The sequence below is a fragment of the Pelecanus crispus genome, chromosome Z (assembly GCF_030463565.1).
Source record: "Pelecanus crispus isolate bPelCri1 chromosome Z, bPelCri1.pri, whole genome shotgun sequence".
Lineage (NCBI taxonomy): Eukaryota > Metazoa > Chordata > Aves > Pelecaniformes > Pelecanidae > Pelecanus > Pelecanus crispus.
The window spans coordinates 73,031,217-73,052,825 of NC_134676.1; the positions used below are offsets into that span (position 1 = coordinate 73,031,217).

The window sequence follows — 21,609 nt, forward strand, 5'->3', positions numbered from 1 at the left end:
CTGTTCCTCCAAGCTCTTGCATAATTGTTACATAAATATTGTGTGGTCATTTACTTGTATTGGAGCTCTGCTTCTCAGAAAATAAAGTGACAATTCAATACACAGACATAAGTTGTTTTATGTTGTTTGTTTTCAAAATCATTAATAAAAGTAATCTAAAAGGCAAGTTTTAGCTGGCTGAAGACTATGTTTTCCGATGTGAAGCTATTCAATTGCCTAACATTAAAGGCATTTTGAGGAGGGTGATTTTTGTCGTTAAATCGGGAAGGTATGACTCAAAAAACCCCACCCTTCAGGTCTGTTGTGCCCTATTAAGACTTCCTGTATGGACCTGTTCAAGCTGCTTAAGGCTCCTCAGGGTACAGCACAGGTGAGGGAGCCTGCAGGACTAGAGCCATGTCATTACATCAGAGGGCTCTTTTTCTTTTTTAGGCTGTAAATAAATAAACGCCTCTTACACGTAAGTATAAGACTTGACTGCAGGAGCGACAGGATGTAAAAGCACCTACCATATACCTGTAAAACTAAATGAAGCTCAAACGAGCGCATCATCACTGTTTTGCATACAGTATGTTTGGATACTAACCTAATTCTGTCATTATTAACATCCGATTTTAAGCCTGAAAGCCCCTCCATAGAATGATGCACCCGCCAGAACGCAGCTTCCCCAGCTACCTGCAGCTGGGGCTCCTTCCGGCTCCTTCACAAACTGCACTCCGTTTTCGTGCCAGCCCCGGGGCTCACTTGGGGTTGTTCGCTCCCGCAGAGCGACCTGGCTTACGTTCGCAACCCTCCCCAGGGCACACCACCACTGCCCTCCCCGCCGCCGCGGCGGAGGCGGCTGCCACAGCACCGAGGCCTTTCTGTGCAGGCCGCGCCGCCTCCCTGCCGCCGCCATCGACCAACAACGCCCGCCCCCGCCGCCCCGGCAGGCACTCGGGCAGCGCGGCTCCCCGCCCGCCAGGTAGCGCCGCCTCCCTGCCGCCGCCATCGGCCAACACAGCCCGGCCCCGCCGCCCCCGGCGCCCCGGCAGGCACTCGGGCAGCCCGGCTCCCCGCCCGCCGAGGGCCCGGACCCCCGCCGCCGCCCGCTCCCGCCGCCCGCCGGCGAGGGGCGGCACCGCGCCTGCGCGGGGGCGCTGCTGCGTCGCGCTCCTGTGTGGGCAGGCGGGAAGGGGGCGGGCGCATGCGCGGGGCGGTGGCGGCCGGTGCGCAGGTGAGGCGGGCGCGGGGTCGGGGCGGCCGGGCATATCGCGGCTGTCGCGGCTGTCATGGCTGTCGTCGCCGCCTCCTGTTGGCGGAGTGAGGGTGGAAGGGAGCTGGGCCTCCTCGTAGGTCGCCTGCCAACCGCCTCCCCGGGAGGTGGGTCCTTCGCGAAGTTCAGGCCAGAGCTGGAGGGTGCGAAACGGGCCTGGTCCCGGCTGCGAGCGCCGTGGTTCAGCCTGCGGGCGGTCGTCGCTTGCTGCAGCCGCCGTGGCTGACGGCGGCTCGCTTTTTTGGAAGGGCTGTGGTGAGAGGAAGTCTCTGGTCAGCCCAGGAGCGTAAGGAGGCAGGGGTGACTAGCGCTGTGTTTCGTCTTCCCTGAAAACCGTGAAGTCAGATTTAGAGCCTCAAGCGGCCTCGGCTGCCCCGCTGCTACCCGGGCAGGTCACCGGCTGGCAGGGGACAGCCAAGAGTTCTTCAGTCGGGCCTGAGAAGTACCCGGAGAGAAAGGTGCTTTACCCTCCTGCTGTGAGGAAATGCACTTGGACGGTCTTGTTAGGGACACTTACAACGAAAAAAAAAAAAGGTTCAGATACATGAAATGAAACGGTTGCAGAGGTCTGGCAAGTTACAGCTGTGTCAGTGAGATGGGTGTTACTGCTCCTTTGATACTGGGGGCGTCCCCCTGTGCTGTCATGTGGAGTGCTGCAGGCAGAGAGGAAAGGAAAGCTGAGTTCTGGTCATGTGAAGTTTCATCGAGGTAAATGCATTTCAGCTTTCATAGTTTTCCATCTTGAGTTGAATTTATTTGTAAAACTTTTTTATTAAAGTGTTCCTGTGACTCTAGCATAACTTTTAGGGAAGGTGAAACTTCCTGTTATCTTCTGCAGGCCCATCAACATGGGGAAGCTGTAGAGTTGTTGGAAACGGCTAGGGAAAATGTTTAAGGATTTGTGTTTGCGCAGTATGAAGAATTTTCTATCCAGCATTTGTCTTGTATAGCATGCACTGTGCATGTCATTTACTTGTATTGGAGCTCCACTTCTCAGAAAGTAACGTGGCAGTCCAATACACAGACCTAAGCTGTTTTATGTTGTCACTGTTTTATGCATGTCACTGTGATGTATATTATGTCAGTTTTCTTACACAAGTTGAATGTTGTGCAGGCTCATCATACTTGTATACTGAGTAAAGGGTATTAGAGGTCTGACTAACTAACATTTGTAAAGCACACCACTTCATTATGTGGAAGGTATGCGTATACGCTTCTTGAATGAAGCCTACAGTGAAATCTCAGGTGTAGAAGTCAGGTTGTCCCTTGAAGTCTTATTTGGAAACAAAAGAAAATGAGATAATAATGCGTGCTGCTCTAATTTTGTTTTTTCTATGAAAACTTCTTTTTTAGGTAATGTAGGCATTTCAGCTGTACACAAGAGAGGAAGCAGGCATGTCAGCTCTTTGTCCACCACCGTCTCCTGCAGTTGCTAAAACAGAGATCTCTTTGAATGGCGAGTCACCTTTATTAGCTGCCACTTTTGCTTACTGGGACAATATTCTTGGCCCTCGAGTGCGGCACATCTGGGCCCCAAAGACAGAACAGGTACTTCTCAGTGATGGTGAAATAACTTTTCTTGCTAACCACACCCTGAATGGAGAAATACTTCGGAATGCAGAAAGCGGTGCAATAGATGTGAAGTTCTTCGTCTTGGCGGAAAAAAGGGTAATCATTGTGTCATTAATCTTCGATGGAAACTGGAATGGAGACAGAAGCACATATGGACTATCAATTATACTTCCACAAAGTGAACTTGGTTTCTACCTGCCGCTTCACAGAGTGTGCGTGGATAGGTTAACACATATTATAAGGAAAGGAAGAATATGGATGCATAAGGTAGGTTTATTGTTCATTACTAAAAACAGTTGTCCAAGTTGTCTTGAGCAAAAGCAAGAATTAAGATTGTGACATCTGTCATATAGCAGTCCAGACGCAAAAACTCAGAGGAGGCTGACCTCTCTACAAGTATATAATTTTGAAGGTTAAAAGTTACCAGTATGTCAACAAATTCAAGGCTAGGGTTTTTAGCCACATGATTTAGCCTGGTAATATTGTAATACAGGTGATAAAACCTGTACCAGGCTATCTAGGTGAAATAGGTATCCTGTACAGTTTTTGTTCGCTCTGAATTTGATATAAATTGTTGCTTTTAAGTGTGTTAGTGTATTTAAACTAGGTACAATTGTAAATTTACTGTGTTTCAAATAATTTGTTTTCACTGTTGAGGTCCAGAAAAGGGAACTGATGCAATTAACATTGGCATTGTTTTTACAGTTTTGTTTTTCAAAATTTGGAAGGTGTTAAGTTGTGTAAAACTAATCGATGAACCACGAAAATACATCTACTTTAGTCCAACTATTTCTACGTTTGTAATTTGAAAAGGAAAACATGCTAAATTTTTCTGAAGAATTACAGCTCTTACCTTTGAGTACATTATGGATATTTCCTTATTAAGTGAAAATTGTTATGTATTTTTGTTTAAAATAAATAACATTCTAATAATAAAAATTTAAAACTGTCGTCTTCATGGAGTACAAGTTCTCTTAGAGCAGTAGATTGCACGTCAGCTGTAATGTGTATGGTGATGCATCTTTGTCTGATAAAGTTTTTGTTCCTCTTCTGTTTTGAGACCTCTAGTCAAGATACTTTAAACTTCCTTTTTGGGTGCTCTTATCTGAACTAATTAAGATTCCACAAATAATAAGCTCATGTTAATTTTTGTGGTGGTGTTTCCTTTTTACTACACAAACAAACTCCATTGATTTTTGCTGTACTGCCTGATGATGGCTGGCAGTGGTTTCTATTACATTGGCTCTTGATACTTCTGGGGTTTATTTTTCAGAGGAAGGATAGGACATAAAGTTAATTTTCAATATAGTAGAAACAAATATTTCATTCCTGATCTAGTCATCTAAAAGTCCGCTGGATGTTAGTGCTTTTGACGTAAGCGAATGCTATTTCATGTTCTTGATTACATTGCTTCTCTGTCATTTAGTGTCCTCTGTACTGACTTTTAATGTGAGTGGTCAAATAAGAGTTGTCCATCATTCTTAACTATAGTAATCTTCTCTCTTTTTGGACATCAATCCATATCAGTATGTTTCCACAGTAGAAGTAGCATTCAAGTGGCATGAAGAATGACAAAAAATGTTTTCTACTAGTTTCCTCAGAAATTAGTCATTAAGTTCTTCATACTTTTTCAGATATTCTTGAAGCAGATAGGTCAACTGGGTTAGCTGAGACAGTGAGACATTCTGAAATAGACATGTATTGTCTTTCTTTTCTTTTTTCTTTTTTTTTTGTCTTTTTTTGAGGAAGATCAAAGATCCCTGCATATATCTGCAGTTCTGCAGCCTTACCTAGAAGAGAGAAAACTGCTTTGAAAATGTAGATTAAAATTTAGGCGTGAGTTGTAGAATGATAATATTGAATTAAAACAGGCTCATTTTGTACTTTGTGTTTTGAGGTGGTTTAGCAACTATGGCTACAACAGAACAAAAAATGTCAATGTCATATCTGAAAGGAACAATGTTCTGGAATTTCTAATGGTTGTGGTTATTGGCTCTCATGAGTTCTGTGTAGAGCTAGACAACAGTTACAGCTAGAATTTAGAAGATGAGAAAATTTCTGAATTCAAGGACTAGGAGAAGCATGGAACAGTGTTCAGCCTGGCAAAGACAGACAAGCAACTCCAAGCAAGTTGTCTATATGGGATTAGAAACCCCTTTTATCTACTTCAATTTTATGTTCCAGATGTTTGTCTAATAATTTTGAGCAGTTATATTTCTAAAAAGAAGTGGTTTACACCATTTGTTCAGCCTTATCTTCATGAAGACTGACTTCTTTTAAAGCAAAGGATCTTCATTGTCAAGGATGTCTTACTTCACTGACACTGAACTAAAGGATGGAGGTGCCCCGAAGGAATCTGCCTCATTCCAGTATTGTTTTTCACAGATGCGTCTTTTAGATGGTTAGACAAGTTTTGTTACTGTAGCTTGTTCCCTATTCATCTGCTCAAAAAAAGTTATGTAAACTCTTTTCCCACTTGATCAACTTTCAGTAGTTCAGTCACAGGAAGCTAATGAGTTACAAATAAAAATGCAATAACCTGTCAGCATCTAGCAAAAGATATCATTAGTTCTCGCAGCATCTTCCATTTTTTGCGTATTGTATTGATTGTTCGAGTGATTAATGCCAAATTCTCTTTGTGAATAATAACTTGATTCTGTTATAAGTTGCATTTTGAATGCAGTTTGCTACTCAGCTGCGATGAGTCTGTTTTGAGAACTTTGTCCAGTCTCGTGCACATTGTGTTTTGTGTATTTTGACGTTTTGTGTCTCCTGTACTTGGTTATAAAACAATGTTTTGAATACTTGTCAATGTCTCAAGATGTGGGGAAAAAGAAGTCCCATTTTTCCTACCCTCCCCAAACAAATAATTTTTCTCATTCTGGAGATCTGATTTTTCTCTTGCTTCATCAGGAGCCATCAGTCTTGTACCTTACCCATTTGAAAATAAAAATCCATACGTAAAGTGAAATTCTGTACCATAATCTGATCATTTGGCATTTTCTTGATCTGTAATGAAGAAACTCAATGTTTTGTCATTGTCATCACACCCTCCCTTTCCTGCTACTCCTGCCCAAGCATGTGAGAGATTTGGTGGGGGGCAGAGCAGGGAGCATTGATCTGTTTAAAGTGACATCACTTCCTGCTAATGTCAACTCTGTAAAAGAAAAAAAACTTGAACATCGAAATTTGAATCTAAGAAGCATGACTCCACAGGGAAGAAACTGTACCATTTGACTGTTGTGTGCATACATATATAAACAAATACCAGAGCGTTTATATTTAACTGCTTCTCTTGCTCAGGAGAGGCAAGGACATTTCCAGAAGATTGTCTTGGAAGGCACGGAGAGAATGGAGGACCAGGTAAGGGCCGTCTGGTTGATGTGTATGGCACATGATCACAAAACTATTTGACTGCATCTGGTGACTGTAGAAGTTGGTGCTGCTTCTTATTTTTGGGATCCAGGAAGATACTTTGGACTGGCTGATGACCTGCCATGCACAGGAGGCAAAGTTGCTGAAGATGGGATGATGGAAGCTGTGAACAAGTTGAAGGAAAATATATTTCATCACTTTATGGGTAAAGTGGAAATCTATGAAGAATATTACCTTTCAGAAAAGGAAAGTCATTTACTTGAACTGAAAACTCTGTAAAGGTAGTAGCTTCTATAGATTCATGCTCACCTCCTATCAAGGGTGGTTTTTCACTAGGTCATGACCTTTTCGACTTAGGGAGATGTACGGAGTCTGTCATGTTGGAATGTGGTTGGAGACCTAATGGATAAGACTGTGAAAATAATTTGGTTTCTGAAACTCTAAATATGAATTTGTGGCTTCAGTTTCTTGTGATAGAGAAGTAATTTTGTATGTTAATAACTAATATGCCTTGTTTTTGTTTCCTGTCATTGTTAAAACATCAGACTTGGATCTAAAATGCTTAACAGTAATTGCACGTAATATGGTATGATCAAATTATCTCACTCCAAATACTTCTTGTCTAGGCCAATCAAACTGGTTGTGAAAATTGGCATAGGACCCTGGAAATGTATTTTAGACATGACGTTCGGAAGCGAAGTGCATGTTTCCAGTTCATAATTGTTGATGAGCAAAGCCCAAGAAGTCCGTGCATCAATTTCAGCTCATACCACACTTCAAAACAATAGGAAGTTACAGATATTTTGCATGTAATATTGCAAGTTCATGTTAGTAGTAACTTCTTTTATGCTTTTACTTCAAGCATTTTATTTATTGCACAGGGACAGAGCATCATTCCAATGCTGACAGGAGAAGTCATTCCTGTAATGGAACTCCTTTCATCTATGAAATCACACAGTGTTCCAGAAGAAATAGATGTAAGTCCTTGTGATCTTTGTATTCTGAATAAAAAAGTGGCTTCGGCACTCTGGTTTGCTACTCTCTTTGGCAGGCAAAACCCCACAGTTGTCATAAATTTTTGCACATTTCAGTTGTTTCACATCAAGTTCTTCTGAGTGGTGTAGGGAATGGTTTAACATAACTGTTTTAGTTCAGTAAATATAACAGTACTAGCAGTATTATTTATGGTCAGCACTTAGCTAAATTGACTACTTGGGATGATACCTTTTTTAAGAGTGGAGTGGAAAGTCTTTTTGAAAATGAATGGGGAGGTAAATGGTTTTAATGTTGATACCTGTTTCAGTGTGGTTTTCTGTTCTCATGGAAGAAGTAGAAGTGATCTCACATGCACTACTTCAAAATATTCTGGGTATAGGAAAAAAACACTGGGAGGAATCTGACTTGTGACTGGTGAAGAACATTGAATAATCAAGTGGCACTCTCAGTTCTAAAATGCTTTGGCTGAAGTCAGGTGGTCTTTTTCAGGTTGTACGTTTTTTGGGTGGTCTTAAAACTTAGCTTAAATCGTTCCCAAATGGTTCCCACCTATCATTAAAACAAAGATCAATTAAATGGAAGATCCTTGTCTAACCTTTGTTTATATTTACTTGCATTTCAGATAAGTGACACAGTGCTAAATGATGATGACATTGGGGATAGCTGCCATGAAGGCTTTCTCCTCAAGTATGAATTTCATTTTTGATTTATGCTGTAGTAAAACAGTTTGAACTTGTGTGTGCATATATATATATATGTATGCGCATGTGAACATGTATTAGATTAGTTTTCTTTATAGGAGGGGGGAGGATGACATGTATTTGGCTTTTGAGATGTTTGTCTATAAAATGCTGTAGAAGTTGCTGTCTTTTTAGAAGAAAGGCTCTGAGCTAATAGCTGTATCTCTGTGTTATCACAGAATCATTTGTTTGACAATAAAATTACTATCAAATATATTTTTTCTTTCATACTTATGTTTAATTTAATGAGGATATAAGTCCTACATTTTTATACCAAAAATCCTGTGTTGTGTTTACTGCATGAACTATGAATAAGAGTCATTAATGGTATGGCATTTGGAACGCTTATTATTAAACTGTGTATTTCTCTTTTTTCCCTGCTGTTTTTAATGTGTAAGTGGAAGTAGTTGCACTTGAGAGCAACTTGGTCTCTTCCTGTGGGAAAGCATATTTCATAGATTTTAACTGATGTTCTGTTACCTTTCAGAACATCTCTGGTGTAACTGCATTCATTTATATAGTGCTTAGTGCCAACTATTTATACACTGTCAGTACTACAGAAATTCATGTGTTAAATTAGCTAATTCATCACAATAATGTAGTATTTAGTTCCATAGAGAATTTGGGAAATAATGAAGTGAATATTATGGAATGGATTATTTTAAACAGCCAGAGCCGTTGATCCTACAATGATGAGCTATTGTCATACCAGATGGAGATTTATTGGGCAGATAGTAGACTGTAGGGTGTCAGTAATCTGTTCTTTCTCCCTCGAAATTTTGTCCTGAAAAGAAAATAACAACTTGGCCATTCGTGTGAGGGGTCCAAGTGTCTGCTTTTCAGCTTATCTGCAAAGCTTATCAGCTCATCTAGGTTAAGATTTCAAGTCTTAAATATAGTTTTGTATGGATTTATACATGTCATTGAATAAAAATTGGATTAAACTAAATAAACTGCTGTATCAACAATACCAACCTTCAAAACAAGCAGTCATGCTTTCTTAGTAACTTCTAAATCATAGAATCATAGAATCATTTAGGTTGGAAAAGACCTTTAACATCATCCAGTCCAACCATTAACCTACACTACCAAGTCCACACTAAACCAATCAAGGGTAGACTAGACTAAACCATGTCCCAAAGTGCCACATCTACCTGTTTTTTGAACACTTCCAGGGATGGTGACTCCACCAGCTCTCTGGGCAGCCTGTTCCAATGCTTGCCTACCCTTTCCTTGAAGAAATTTGTCCTAATACCCAACCTAAACCTCTCCTGGCTAAAACTGAACATCTGTTTCTGCCCCAAAGGAAGAATTCATAACTATTCAGATGGTCTTAAATTTAACTTTTAGAATATACTTGATAAGATAAACAGTAACAAGTCCACTATAAAGTCCATCTGTAGGATTTCAGAGTGTAGTTATTATAGCCCTTATCAATTAGAGGTGTTTGTTAGCACTGGTGAATCACATACAATGCATCCTTCAGTAAGATAGCATAAATGCACTTTTGTATATTCATAGATATTGGAGAAAAATTTTAATAGTATCTAGACTTTCTAGGATATCTAGACTTTTTGACGCTGTAGGCCAGATGCTGGTTTGAGAAAGTGCAGGGGGAAAGGGAGGATGAGGATAAGAAACCTCAACAGAATTTTCTTAAGGACAAGTTAAGAGTTGTCAAGGTTAGTCCAGGTATATTTACTGCAGCCTCCAAACTTAAGATAAACTAAGTCAGATCTGTGCTGCTGGCAACTCACAAGACAAGATCACTCAACTCAACTTCCAGCATGCTTGTGTGTATTCTGAAGGACTCAAGCTTGTGACATGCTCTTGCCCATGTAGTTACCAAAAGTAGAACAGTTTACCTGCCAAGTCTCCCAAAACTGGCTTCTGATCCACAGTTTCAGAAAATGAGGACAACCATGGAATACATCTTCTCTGAAGAGGCTTTCAAATCCTTCATTATTAATATGTCTTCTACTACTTTAGATGAATTATTTTATACAGATTCTGTAATACAGTTAGATAGTAGCAGTAGACACTTTTTGTTTGCTCTGTAACTGGTGTTTGGGGGTTCCGAGTGAGTCATTTTATTTATCAAAATGAAAATGTAGATGCTATTGAACTTCTGGATTTGAGCAGTAACCTACACAGCTGTGTGAAGTCCTATGGGTATGGGCCTATAGGTGCGGGCCTATATTTATACTAGGAGCACTTCATTCTTCTTGTGAAGATGATAATTGTTTTATTTGAAAAGTCTGGTTAAATGTATTTACCTATGTTTGTTTTTATTTGCAGTGCAATTAGTTCACACCTGCAGACCTGTGGTTGTTCTGTAGTTGTAGGAAGCAGCGCAGAAAAAGTTAATAAGGTAATGCAGTTGCTAATAAACAAAACTTAAATGCTGATGATTAGGAGTGTTACAGTGTTATTTGGAAGAATGTTTATCTATAAACATACTTGAGGTTGAATAAGGAAGGAATAATGTTGTCTGGTTATCTTACTTCAGCTGATTGGTCTAGCAGTTGATAATTCTGCCTGAAAATTGCCTTATCAGTTGTATTCTGGCAACTATAAGAAAACTGATGTATTCAATTTAATTGATACTGTATATAACTAGTAATAAATGAGTCTGAGCTTTTAAAATTAGGTTTGTTAGCTAAAATGTAGACATTGAAGAGGTCTGAACTGGCTTGCCCAGTTCAGCTATGTCAATGGGTATTGTCTGTCTACTCTTAAGAAATTAGTATCTGCATAATTTCTCTTACACTGGGGAATAAATGTACTTCTACATCATGAACTGCTTGTGTTTCACGGAACCCTAAAGCTGTTGAGTTTGTAGTCACATACCCATGTTGAAACAGGCAAGCTTCTTAGGACCTTAAACCGTTCCAGCAATTCCAGCATTTTTTTCTTTGTACCTGTGTTTGTGTTGACTTCATCTTCAGTCTGTTTAAAACTTAATTGGTAAGTAAGTGTACAGTTTAACTGGTAGATCTTAAATTAGGTTTGACTCAGCTTTCCAGAAGAACCAGAAAGAGGCAAAGTACAGATATGAACCCCTAAAACTGAGTCCTGTAACAACAAAACACTCAGTATGTCATAGTTGCTGGAGCACATCAGTAGGGATGATGATTAGGAGCGTTCAGGCCTAGAAACAATAAGCAGCATTAGCTGTCCCTCTTAATGGGGAAGAGTATATACATTGTTAAGGTCTATTTGGGAGGAAAAAAGGTCACTCTTGGAAGCTGTCATTTCAGAACAAGAAAATAATTACATTTTTGTGGTAGACATTTTTTTCCCATGCTGTTACTATTTTTAACTCTCTTGTAAGCTTGTTATGAAATATTTAATTTGAACCAATATGAAACTATTACCTGCACTGCTTTTCGTCTAGTATTTTGGTGTAAATGGAGAGTTTCTTTAAGCATACTTAAAATAAGTATGCTTATTTTAAGCTTACCTAGTATATGAAGGAAAAATCAAATGAGGATATTTTCCTTATTCTCCAAGTGCTTTTTTTGTATACAGCTTTTTGATTATACCAAAATGCTAGTTTCAGATAAATTGAAAGCAATTCCTGGAAGAGATACACTTGTGTTTACTGTCCATTGAAATATTTCTTAAAGCATATTTCTTTTTAGCATAGTGCAATGTAGCAGTGTTTTTTTCAGAGGGATTTCCTTTTGACTTGAATCTAATGAGGGTGTTACTCCATCCCTTCTAATAAAAACACTGAAGTTAATTTTTAGTTAGGTTATTCTGAGATAAATCATGAAGAAAATGTTGATGTATTTCATTGTCAGTTGCCTCCCTACATTCACAGCCGAGTCCTTTAATAAACCTCTTTGATTCAGAATATCCCTGCAGCTGGGAATGAAAAGAAGCGTTTCATAAAAGTGTGCAATCCTAGAGCCTTCAGGTGTTAGGTGCCACTGCACTTAATGAGTATACCAGTACTGCTGTGAGGGTATGGTTCTGTGTAGTTACGTAGCGTTATAAGTTTTCAATTTACACTGGGACCTCTGGCAATAACAGTAGTCCCATGTCCTGAGACCATGACAAAGGTCCTACAGTGCTACGTATGGAGAAGCAGTATATTCAGGTAAATTCATTTTTTGGTAGGGAATGTTTCTGTATATTGGGCTTTTCTGTCTGCTTATGTTTTTAATTATGATGTACTAATTTTTGAGCTCTGGTTTATTTTGTAAGACTGAAACCTTCCTTCAAGGAAAAACTCATTTTAATTCTTGAAGTTGATGCCCTTTGTGATATATGTATGTATGTATCTGTGTGTATTGCTTCAATGTGAAATACAAACTAAGAGCAGACTATACATATTACATATTTTGTATTTTATAGTATTTAGGGCTCCTTTTTGCAGTGAAATATAATAGTCTTTTTAAAAAATTCAAGGCACCTTTAGTAAACCTGTGTTTTGAAATAAGCAGTTTGTGATGCTTCATAAAAACTGGGGGGGGGGGGCGGGCGGGCGGGAATGCATTGTTTTGTGTGTATTGGCAGTGATGGTAAAGCACCTCTGATCATATGAACAGTAAATGCTGATACTCAAAAATAATCACGAGCAATAGGGGAACCAAAGAAAACAAAATTCTCAGTTCTTAGGTGAAATCAGCTAACCACAGTTAATATGTATTGTTTCAGGGATGTAAGATTTGGACATGATTAAGTTAGCATAATAGAGCAAATGTTAAAGGCTTAAGTGGTTATATAAAGTTAAAGTTTATAGTTCGTAAAATAATTAATTAAAAGACTTTAAGGTCTAAATGGTTATGAGTATGTAAAATAAGGTATTGATAAGCTAGACACTACTGGAAAAAAAACATTCTAGAAGAATGTGAGTCTCAAGATACATTCAGGGTAAATTTCATAAATTCTACACAGGTTCTTACCAGCAGCGTGCTCTTTGTGTCACAGTGCAACTGTTCTAAGTAATTGCTTTCTTTATGGAATACTTTAGCTTTCTTTAAAATAAAAAAACTACCTATTGCATCTCGCTGAAGTGGTGAAAAGCATTAGTCAGAAACTAGGTTGTCATTGTTTGAGGTACTGCATGAACACATTGTGCAAGGATAGAGGCTTCTCAAACATCTTACAGACACAGATAGGACACCACAGGTTAAGACTGAAAGATTAGCAGAATGGAATACATGTTTGCATTTGGAGATGGTTACTTGTAGCTGTTGCAGCACAGGAGTTTGAAAACAAATAATGAAGTACCTGTGTTGCTTTTAATGGAGAGTTTGAGGAAATTACTGAGGAAATAAGCATAGATGGTTATTTAGGAAATTGACTATGCCTGATTGGAGACCATAGCTGCTGTTTCAATATGGAATGAATAAAATAAGAGGCCCAAAAGGCTAGGAAAATAATCACAGTAACTCATGTTTATGTAATAGGAAGAGGTAGCAGAATGCAAAAGTGATGTGTTCTACATAGTTGGCTAAAAAAAAAACTTTGCCAAAAAGTGTTGGATTTTTTCTTCATTTGACAAGAAGTTGGAGTAATATGGCTTAACAGCATAATAATTTAAGCATGTCACTATTCTGTGACCTTGGTAAAGTTCTGGCTTTTCTAATAAGCATGATGAACTTTTTTGTTCATCATTTGAAATGCCTAATACATTCTAGTCAGAAATTGCATTTGAAGATCAGTTCATTCCTTCCATGTTCGTGTTTTTCAAAACTGTTCTTTTCAACGCAGATTGTGAGAACATTGTGTCTGTTTCTTACACCGTCAGAGCGGAAGTGTTCCAGACTCTGTAGAAATGAGTCGTCTTTCAAATACGAGTCAGGACTTTTTGTTCAAGGCTTACTCAAAGTAAGTACGCATAGGAAAGTTCTATTCTTCTGTAGTTGAAGAACATTCTTCAATGTATATGTATGTGTGTGCATATGATACACACACACATACACCCATTCATGTTCAAAGAAATACATCATCTTCCCTTGATTCCTTTCTGGCACTATAGCTTTCCTTGTAACTGTTTGCATTAAAAGTTCCAAGCCAGTCTTTTCTCTGACACATCTATTTCTTGAGTATTGTCCAGAATTGTTCCTATACTTTGAGGTCAATAATACTACTCTTTTGCTTACTTGGGGCTAGAATCCCACAAGGCATTACATTTTTCTATTGTACCAAAACCAAAAAAGAACAGTCTATCAGTCCGACAGTTTCCAAGTATTTTAAAAGGGCTGTGGCAATGGGTGAAGATGAATAGAAAAATAATGCTTCTTGCTATAGCGAGCAGTCTAAACTTACCAGATAAATGTAATACTGTAATATTAATGGGCTCACAAACCAGCTGATGCAATACTGTAATACACAGGTTACCTCAGTACCTTTTTTCACTGTTGTATTAAGGGAATCATCCAGTATGAAGGAGTTTTTACTGGGCTACAACCACCAGTTCTCTCAAACAAAACATGTCTAAACAAATGGGATTTAAAATTTAGGCATGATGCGTTAATATTGTTTTGTTCCAATATAGCTTTGTTTTTTTAAAAAAAGTAACTAGAAGAATAATTTTTTTCACTAAAACAGGATGCAACAGGAAGCTTTGTGTTGCCCTTCCGTCAAGTAATGTATGCCCCATATCCTACTACACATATAGATGTAGATGTCAATACCGTAAAGCAGATGCCCCCCTGTCATGAACACATCTATAACCAACGACGATATATGAGATCCGAGCTGACAGCATTTTGGAGAGCTAATTCAGATGAAGAAATGTCTCAAGATCATATTATCCACACAGATGAGAGTTTCACACCTGATTTGTATGTACTCCTCACATCTCTCAAAGTTACTTGATTTGGGACAAGAGAGTAAAGTAGTACGAAGTGTACCTTCTAATAAAGTACATGAGGGTTTTTTGCTTTTAAGAAGCTCCTTCAGCTCTGGTAGTTGCATTCATTTTGGAGCAATTTACCAGTTCTGTCAGTAGTTTTGTTGCATTAAATATTACTGAAATTAATTTTCAGTGATACTTACGACCATGTTATGTTAATTTTGTTGTCTGTTTTAAATAGGGGTATAACAAAGCTAAGTGTATTTGACAGGGCCCAATGGCTTTTCTGGGTTTAGTTCATTTCATCTGAAAGTTTTGCATTAAAATTCTGTGTTAGCTTTAAAAATAGTAGGATTATTAATTCACTAAAATTTTGAATTCACTTTTAATTTCTGCCTGATTGTAAACAGTAATGCTATTGTTGTGTACAACTGCTGGACAGTTAGTGCCCCTTCATGGCATTATCTCACATGTTTGTTTGCTTTCTTTTCTATAGAAATGTCTTTCAAGATATCCTGCATCGAGATACATTAGTAAAAGCCTTCCTGGATCAGGTAATCATGCTTTTTCAGAAAGAACAAGAGATAAATTTCAGTATTTTGAGCTCTAATAACAGATAATTTAACATGAATAGATAATTTGTTGGCTTGGTAGCTCCTTTTCATACTAGTGCTATGATTCTTCCCTGCACAACTAGAGAAAAATACTTGTGTAATTTGTAGTATTAGTATAATATTGAAAATCCTCCTTCTCTTTGAAAAACAATGCATATTTTCTATTGCTGTGCAACGGTGTCTACAGTTACACTATCGAGCAAGCTACCTGACTGGGCTTAATTTCAGATCATTTTAAAATTTTCAGATCATTTAGCCTAGAGAAGAGGAGGCTGAGGGGAGACCTTATCGCTCTCTACAACTACCTGAAAGGAGGTTGTAGTGAGGTGGGTGTTGGTCTCTTCTCCCACGTAGTTAGCGATAGGACGAGAGGAAATGGGCTCAAGCTGCGCCAGGGGAGGTTTAGGTTGGATATTAAGAAAAAATTCTTCACAGAAAGGGTAGTCAAGCATTGGACCAGGCTGCCCAGAGAGCTGGTGGAGTCACCATCCCTGGAAGTGTTCAAAAAACGGGTAGATGTGGCGCTTCGGGACATGGTTTAGTCTAGTCTACCCTTGATTGGTTTAATGTGGACTTGGTAGTGTAGGTTAATGGTTGGACTGGATGATCTTAAAGGTCTTTTCCAACCTAAACGATTCTAGGATTCTATGATTCTAAAAAGGAAAATAATACTTTATCCAAACTGTAAAAGAGCTTAATTTATTGCATCTGAGCAGCTAGAAAACAGAAAGAATGTTGAACTTATCTACAAATCTGCTGTTAATGTGCCTGCTTTGCTATAATTAAGGGTATATTACGTGTGAATGCAATGTTTCTTTATATTCCACATTATTAAAATGATAATTGAATTTCCATGTCTACCTAATTTTCTGGTATAATTTTTAACAGATCTTTCATCTGAAGCCTGGCTTGTCTCTAAGGAGTACTTTCCTTGCACAATTTCTGCTAGTCCTTCACAGAAAAGCCTTAACTTTAATAAAATACATAGAGGATGACACGTAAGTGAACAGATGATAGAAAGCAGGCTTTGAGAAACTTCCTTTGTTCTTTACAACACCCTTTTTTATTTTCTTGCAGGCAAAAAGGAAAAAAACCTTTTAAGTCTCTTCGTAGCTTAAAGATAGATCTTGATTTAACAGCAGAGGGCGACCTTAACATAATAATGGCTTTGGCTGAGAAGCTTAAACCAGGTCTACATTCCTTCATCTTTGGGAGGCCGTTCTACACTAGCGTACAAGAACGTGATATGCTCATGACGTTTTAAAGTTCCCCACTGCTAACATATAATATTGCAGTCTTGCATGGCGTGAAAAGAAATCTGTCAGTGTGACCACCACACTTGTGACAATCGTTGACCATCAATCATGAGGATGGAGCATTAGAAGCACAGTAACACTACAGTCTGTCCAAAACAGGAGGAGGTCTTGTTAGGGGGAATATCAACTCAGCTAGACAAGCATGATTTTAGTGAATCCATCTCTTCTGTGTGCTTTTTCTAATAGTAAAAGTAAATGTTACCAGAGGTTCCTTTGCCATATGGGCTTAGTAGATAAATTTGAACATGTTTTAGTGTATGATGAAGGGAAGCATTTTAATTCTCTTCCCCCAGAGACTTCTTTCAGGTGTGTGCCAGTTTTCCCCTGTTCTGCTGTGTCAATATATTTAGTGTTCCCACAGAAAACAATACATACGTCCTCTCTAATCATGGAAGTTGCAGAATAAGGGCCTCCCAAGAGTTTCAAAGAGTTTTTAAAAGTGTTTTTTCTTGCATATGTGGTACAAATCTGAAATTTGTCTTCCCTCATCTCCCTTTTTAACAGTACTGGCTCCTTCATTTAGAGCATTTAAAGGTGTTTGGGTTTTTTAATATACTACGAAGCGCTATTCTTGTGTGCAAACTGTTGGCTATTAGCAGCTTAAGTAGCAGCACTCTGCATGTGGGAAATGGGTCATTATTTAAGGCAGCTTTGTGCATGTAAGTGCCAACCAGGATACTCTGTCACAGATTGCTGGGCCATCCTGCAGTGAAGTGTTCAGTGATCCTGCATAAATGAGCTCTTTCAAAACACAAAGCAGAAAACTTCTGTCATTCAGCAGCAGTTGTCAGTCTTTCTGTCTGTAAACTGATGCTAGTTTTTCCACTGTCAGTTAGAATAAGGTTCATATTAAAGTATTAGACCTTTCCAAAGAACACCAAGGTGATAACCAAACTAAAAGATAAACCAGTAATTTTTTTTTACATTTATATTAATATATTTAGTGATCCTTAATTCAGAGATGAGCACAGCTATGAACTAATGTGATTAGCATTTTCCTAAGTGAATTCTAGTCAATAATCTTGCCAATCTTCTTAGTTCATCTTAGCACATCTCAACTTTGCTTTGCTTGAAAATAAAAACACATTATCTATTTGTGTGCCTCAACCTTTCTTTCTCAGTGGCATGTAGAGTCATGCAGTGTCAGGTTAATCCAGACCCATTTTTTTGAGTTTTGACACATGGTCGGTATGTGTTACATTGAAATCAGTGGTACATCTGTACTGCATGTTGTTGTGTTTCTTCTCTTTTTGATCAAACACAGGAATGTATTTCTGTCATGTTTTGGTGTAGCCTCATAACTCAATATTCACTGTGAAAGAGCTGCACTTGTGGTTGGAGAAACCACTACTGCTTAAATTGTTTATAACACTCCTGGCAAACAGGTTTCTGTTTTCAAGATAGCTTTTTACTGTCTGTCTCATGCAGCGAGGCATAAAGTTAGATTCACAACTTTTCCTGAAATGTCCAATACTCAGATTTTAAAAGGAATACTGTCCTTTATTTAGATGTCCAGAATTCCCATATATTTCCTGAAATACAAAGATTCACAATTAAATATTTAGAGCTTCTGAAAGACATGGAATTGAGCTGCCAGCTGCACACCATTTTCATGAATGAACATCATCATTACCTAGTTGAATAAGTAATTACATTTTGTGGAGCTGTTTTTTGATATACATATATGTAGGACTCCTACAATGAGCTCAGCCCTTCATCCAAAGAACTTGTCAGAATTGTGCTGACATAAGTTACTTGTGCTGAGATTCTGTTTGTCTTCCTAGCATTATTATTTCCTTCTGTGTTTTTAATCAGTTGATCCATTAGAAAAGAGCCTGATTGTGCTAAGTTTTTACTCTCTTGTCTAAGATTGTGAAAAAATTGTAATAAACACTGCTGAAACTTCTAGTGTAGAAGTTGTGTTGAAGTCTAAAGAGCTTTAAATGTGCTGCTGAAATTAATCACTTCAGCTTGATAGGCATTGGAAACTTAACATTGACACTAGTAACTAGTAAAGCTCTGTTCGTTTACTGAAGATGCTGTCACTTTTTGAAATTACTAAAAGCTGGAAACTTTCTCAGTTGCTACTTTTGTTGCACAGCTGTCACAAGTGCACAATGTATAGTGAAGTAAATTATTAAATGTGTCTGCATGTTGTGTGGTAAATCTTGCTCAGGAAACAAAATATTCTAATAAAATTCATGCAAAATTTTTTACTTTAATTGCTGCTGATTTTTTTCATATAATTTGTGTTCTGTATCTGGTAGAATCATTATCTTTTATCCTTTGAAATAAGGAAGAAACCTTTTTCCTTGTTAAATTAAAAATTATGCTGAGATGGTGAATCATAGACTGTCATTGATAGAAAGTCATGTGTTACTTAGTTCCTCCATTTCTGTTAAGAACTTAATCATTTCAAGCTGAGACCAGTGTGATTTGCTATGCCTCTGATGTGCTCAAATAAGAATTTAGCCTGTACTTTTAAAAAGTTTTAATCCCATATGTGAGAATTTAGAAATCTTTTAAGGAGTTCACTTACATCTAGCAGTCAGTGAATACCTTTCTTCAGGATTTTAGTTCCTTACAGTTAAAAGAATAAGGCAAGTTTATTTCTTCCAGTTGGATTTGAAAGGGGAGTGGTGTTTCAGAGCATTTTTAGTAGCACATTTTCCCTGAGCTTGATTCCTGGTCTTTGCATACCTATAAAGGTAGCACAGAAAGACGTCCACTGGAATGTCTTATTTGTTAGGACTGCAGAGGATATTCCCAGTCTATATATCAGTATGTCATAATGTCAGTTTTATTCCAGAACAAAATGTGTGTTTTGGTAACGTTCGTATCCCTGAGCCACCAGTATGACACACCAATACAGAGTGCCAGGACTTCTGCACTCCATTCTCTACTGGAAAAAGGTGTTAGAAAGATTTCTCTTTCTGTTCTCAGATCTGTGAAGACAAAGAAAAGTGGTCCAAAATATGAGGGCTATCTCATACAGGCACGTCACTCACCTCTATTGTCTAATCAGAGCCTACAAAGAATGTACTTTGTCCTCTCATCAACAGCAAAGAGGCATAAACCATATGCATTAGTATGCAGAGTAGATTTTTGCACATGAATAGAGCATGGTTGTGTCCCTTACCTCTGTCCTGGCATAGAGCTACACCCTAACTGTGACACCTGGTTGGGCAGAACACCAAGGAAACTCCATGGCAGGATGACCTTGTGTGCAAGCTTGTTCATGTGGTACTTCGGTTAAAGGAAGTAATTATCTCACTTCTCAAAGCCATGCTGTTCATATGCATGTCCAGAGGTTTCAAATACAGAAGACTTCAGTAAAAGTTCAAAAGTATGAAAAAAGGACACAATCCTGGCAATGACCATTGAGTAAGTCTGACTTCAGTTCTAACTAAAAGCATAGAGCTACCCTGCAAGAGCTGTTAACCTTCGACTAGCATAGGGCAGCTTTTCAAAGCAAAAAGATCAGTGGAAAGAGAAATTTCTGCTTAAACCAGCATGGAATGGCAACTGGAAATTGTTCCCTTCTTTTAGATGTTCCTATCTTTATTGTCATGTAGATGGAGGGAGGTCCCTGACAACTGGAAGAGGACCAAAAGACAATCTGGGGAACTGCAGGTTGACCAGTTTCACTCAGGTGCCTGCGAAAACGATGGCATGTGTCCTCTTGGAGCATGTCTTGCCACCTGAGGGAGAAGGTGATGGGGAACTGTCAGCACGGCTTGACCAACAGTGAATAACGCTTCACCCACCTCATTGCTTTCTGTGATATAATGACTGGATTTGCAGACAAGTGGAGAACAGGAGATATCATTTACATGGACTTCATCAAGGCTTCCAGCACTCTCCTACCATGTCTTTGTAGTCAAGTTGGATGGTAGGCTCTGGATGGGTGCCCCACCTGTGAGGTAAATACCTGGCTGGGCAGTCAGCCTCAGAGGTGGTGCTCACGGGGTTGCATCTGCCTGGAGACCAGTGCCCCATAGGGTCCTGCAAGGTCTGCCCTGGGGCCTGTCCTGCTTAACATCTCTATCTGTGACCTGGGAAGGTGACCAAGTGTACCCTGTCTAGTTTGCAGGTGACACCAAATTGGGGGGCACTAGTCTATATGCATGAGGGCAGGGCAGCCGTCCGCAGGGACCTGGACCAGTGGGAGGAAAGGACCAGGCCCCCATGCACTGGGGGCAGGAGCAAAGGGAAGCCCTGCTCTGGGCAGGCAGAGCCCTGGCAGCCATGCCAGTAAGACCAGGGGCGGCCAGTGAGAGAGACCAGGGGCAGCTCTGGGCAGAAGGCCCTGGCGAGCAGTGAGCTGGCAGGGCCAGAGAGGCTGGAGGGAGGGGAAAGTTTTTTTCCCCATGAGAAGAGCTGGGCAGGGCCGGGGCCCAGGGAGGTGGTGCCGTCTGCCTCCTCGGAGGGTTTCCAGCCCCCGCAGGAAGCCCTGAGCAACCTGGTCTGACCCCATGGCTGAGCCTGCTCTGGGCAGCGGTCAGACTGGAGCCCTACCAAGGGGACCTTGCCATCCCGAAATGTCCTGTGGTGCTACGGTCTGGCGGGCAGCCTGCAGCTGCTGTTGCTTAGATCCGGAGAACAGCTGAGGTGGGCAGTGACCTCTGGAGGGTAGTGGGTCCAGCCCCCTGCTCGGACATGGCCAACTTCCGTCGACGTTGCTCATGGCATCGTCTGGTCAGTTCTGAGTATCTCCAATGGCAGATAAAAGCAGGGGCTGAACAAACTCCACTGTGAAAGCACAGGTGTGCAAAAACTTAAATACGGCCCTGGATTCACCAGTGAAACTCTGGGTGCACGAATATATGAATCCCCAAGAGAGAAGTTTAGGTATGAGGAGTATGGTATCTACAGGGTCTAGCACGCATGTTAAAATTAATGGCAGCATATCCTTTACTTGAAACATGAG

At 39.6% G+C, this 21,609-nt stretch overlaps 1 protein-coding gene across 8 annotated transcripts; it reads left to right on the forward strand.

The window, feature by feature from the left end:
- Nucleotides 1-1,180: 1,180 nt before the first annotated feature.
- Nucleotides 1,181-18,867, forward strand: C9orf72 (C9orf72-SMCR8 complex subunit). Of its 8 annotated transcripts, none has more exons than XM_075726787.1 (11): nucleotides 1,181-1,216; nucleotides 2,609-3,094; nucleotides 6,131-6,190; nucleotides 7,084-7,179; nucleotides 7,821-7,885; nucleotides 10,237-10,309; nucleotides 13,663-13,779; nucleotides 14,503-14,738; nucleotides 15,246-15,303; nucleotides 16,252-16,361; nucleotides 16,441-18,867. In XM_075726787.1, the coding sequence occupies exons 2-11, from the start codon at nucleotides 2,651-2,653 to the stop codon at nucleotides 16,625-16,627; spliced, it is 1,446 nt and encodes a 481-aa protein (XP_075582902.1). In that variant the 5' UTR covers nucleotides 1,181-1,216; nucleotides 2,609-2,650; the 3' UTR covers nucleotides 16,628-18,867. The 8 variants fall into 8 exon arrangements, with proteins under 8 accessions (XP_075582902.1, XP_075582900.1, XP_075582903.1 ...); XM_075726785.1 differs by lacking the exon at nucleotides 1,181-1,216 and adding an exon at nucleotides 1,682-1,963; XM_075726788.1 differs by lacking the exons at nucleotides 1,181-1,216; nucleotides 6,131-6,190 and adding an exon at nucleotides 1,682-1,963.
- The last annotated feature ends 2,742 nt before the right edge of the window (nucleotides 18,868-21,609 follow it).

What these genes read in the sequence shown, in the direction of transcription:
- C9orf72 (XM_075726787.1), top strand. Translation starts at nt 2,651, where the DNA reads ATGTCAGCTCTTTGTCCACCACCGTCTCCTGCAGTTGCTAAAACAGAG. An exon ending in GCGCAGAAAAAGTTAATAAG is followed by an intron (nt 10,310 to 13,662) that starts GTAATGCAGTTG and finishes TTTTCAACGCAG; the next exon opens with ATTGTGAGAACATTGTGTCT. An exon ending in TAAAAGCCTTCCTGGATCAG is followed by an intron (nt 15,304 to 16,251) that starts GTAATCATGCTT and finishes AATTTTTAACAG; the next exon opens with ATCTTTCATCTGAAGCCTGG.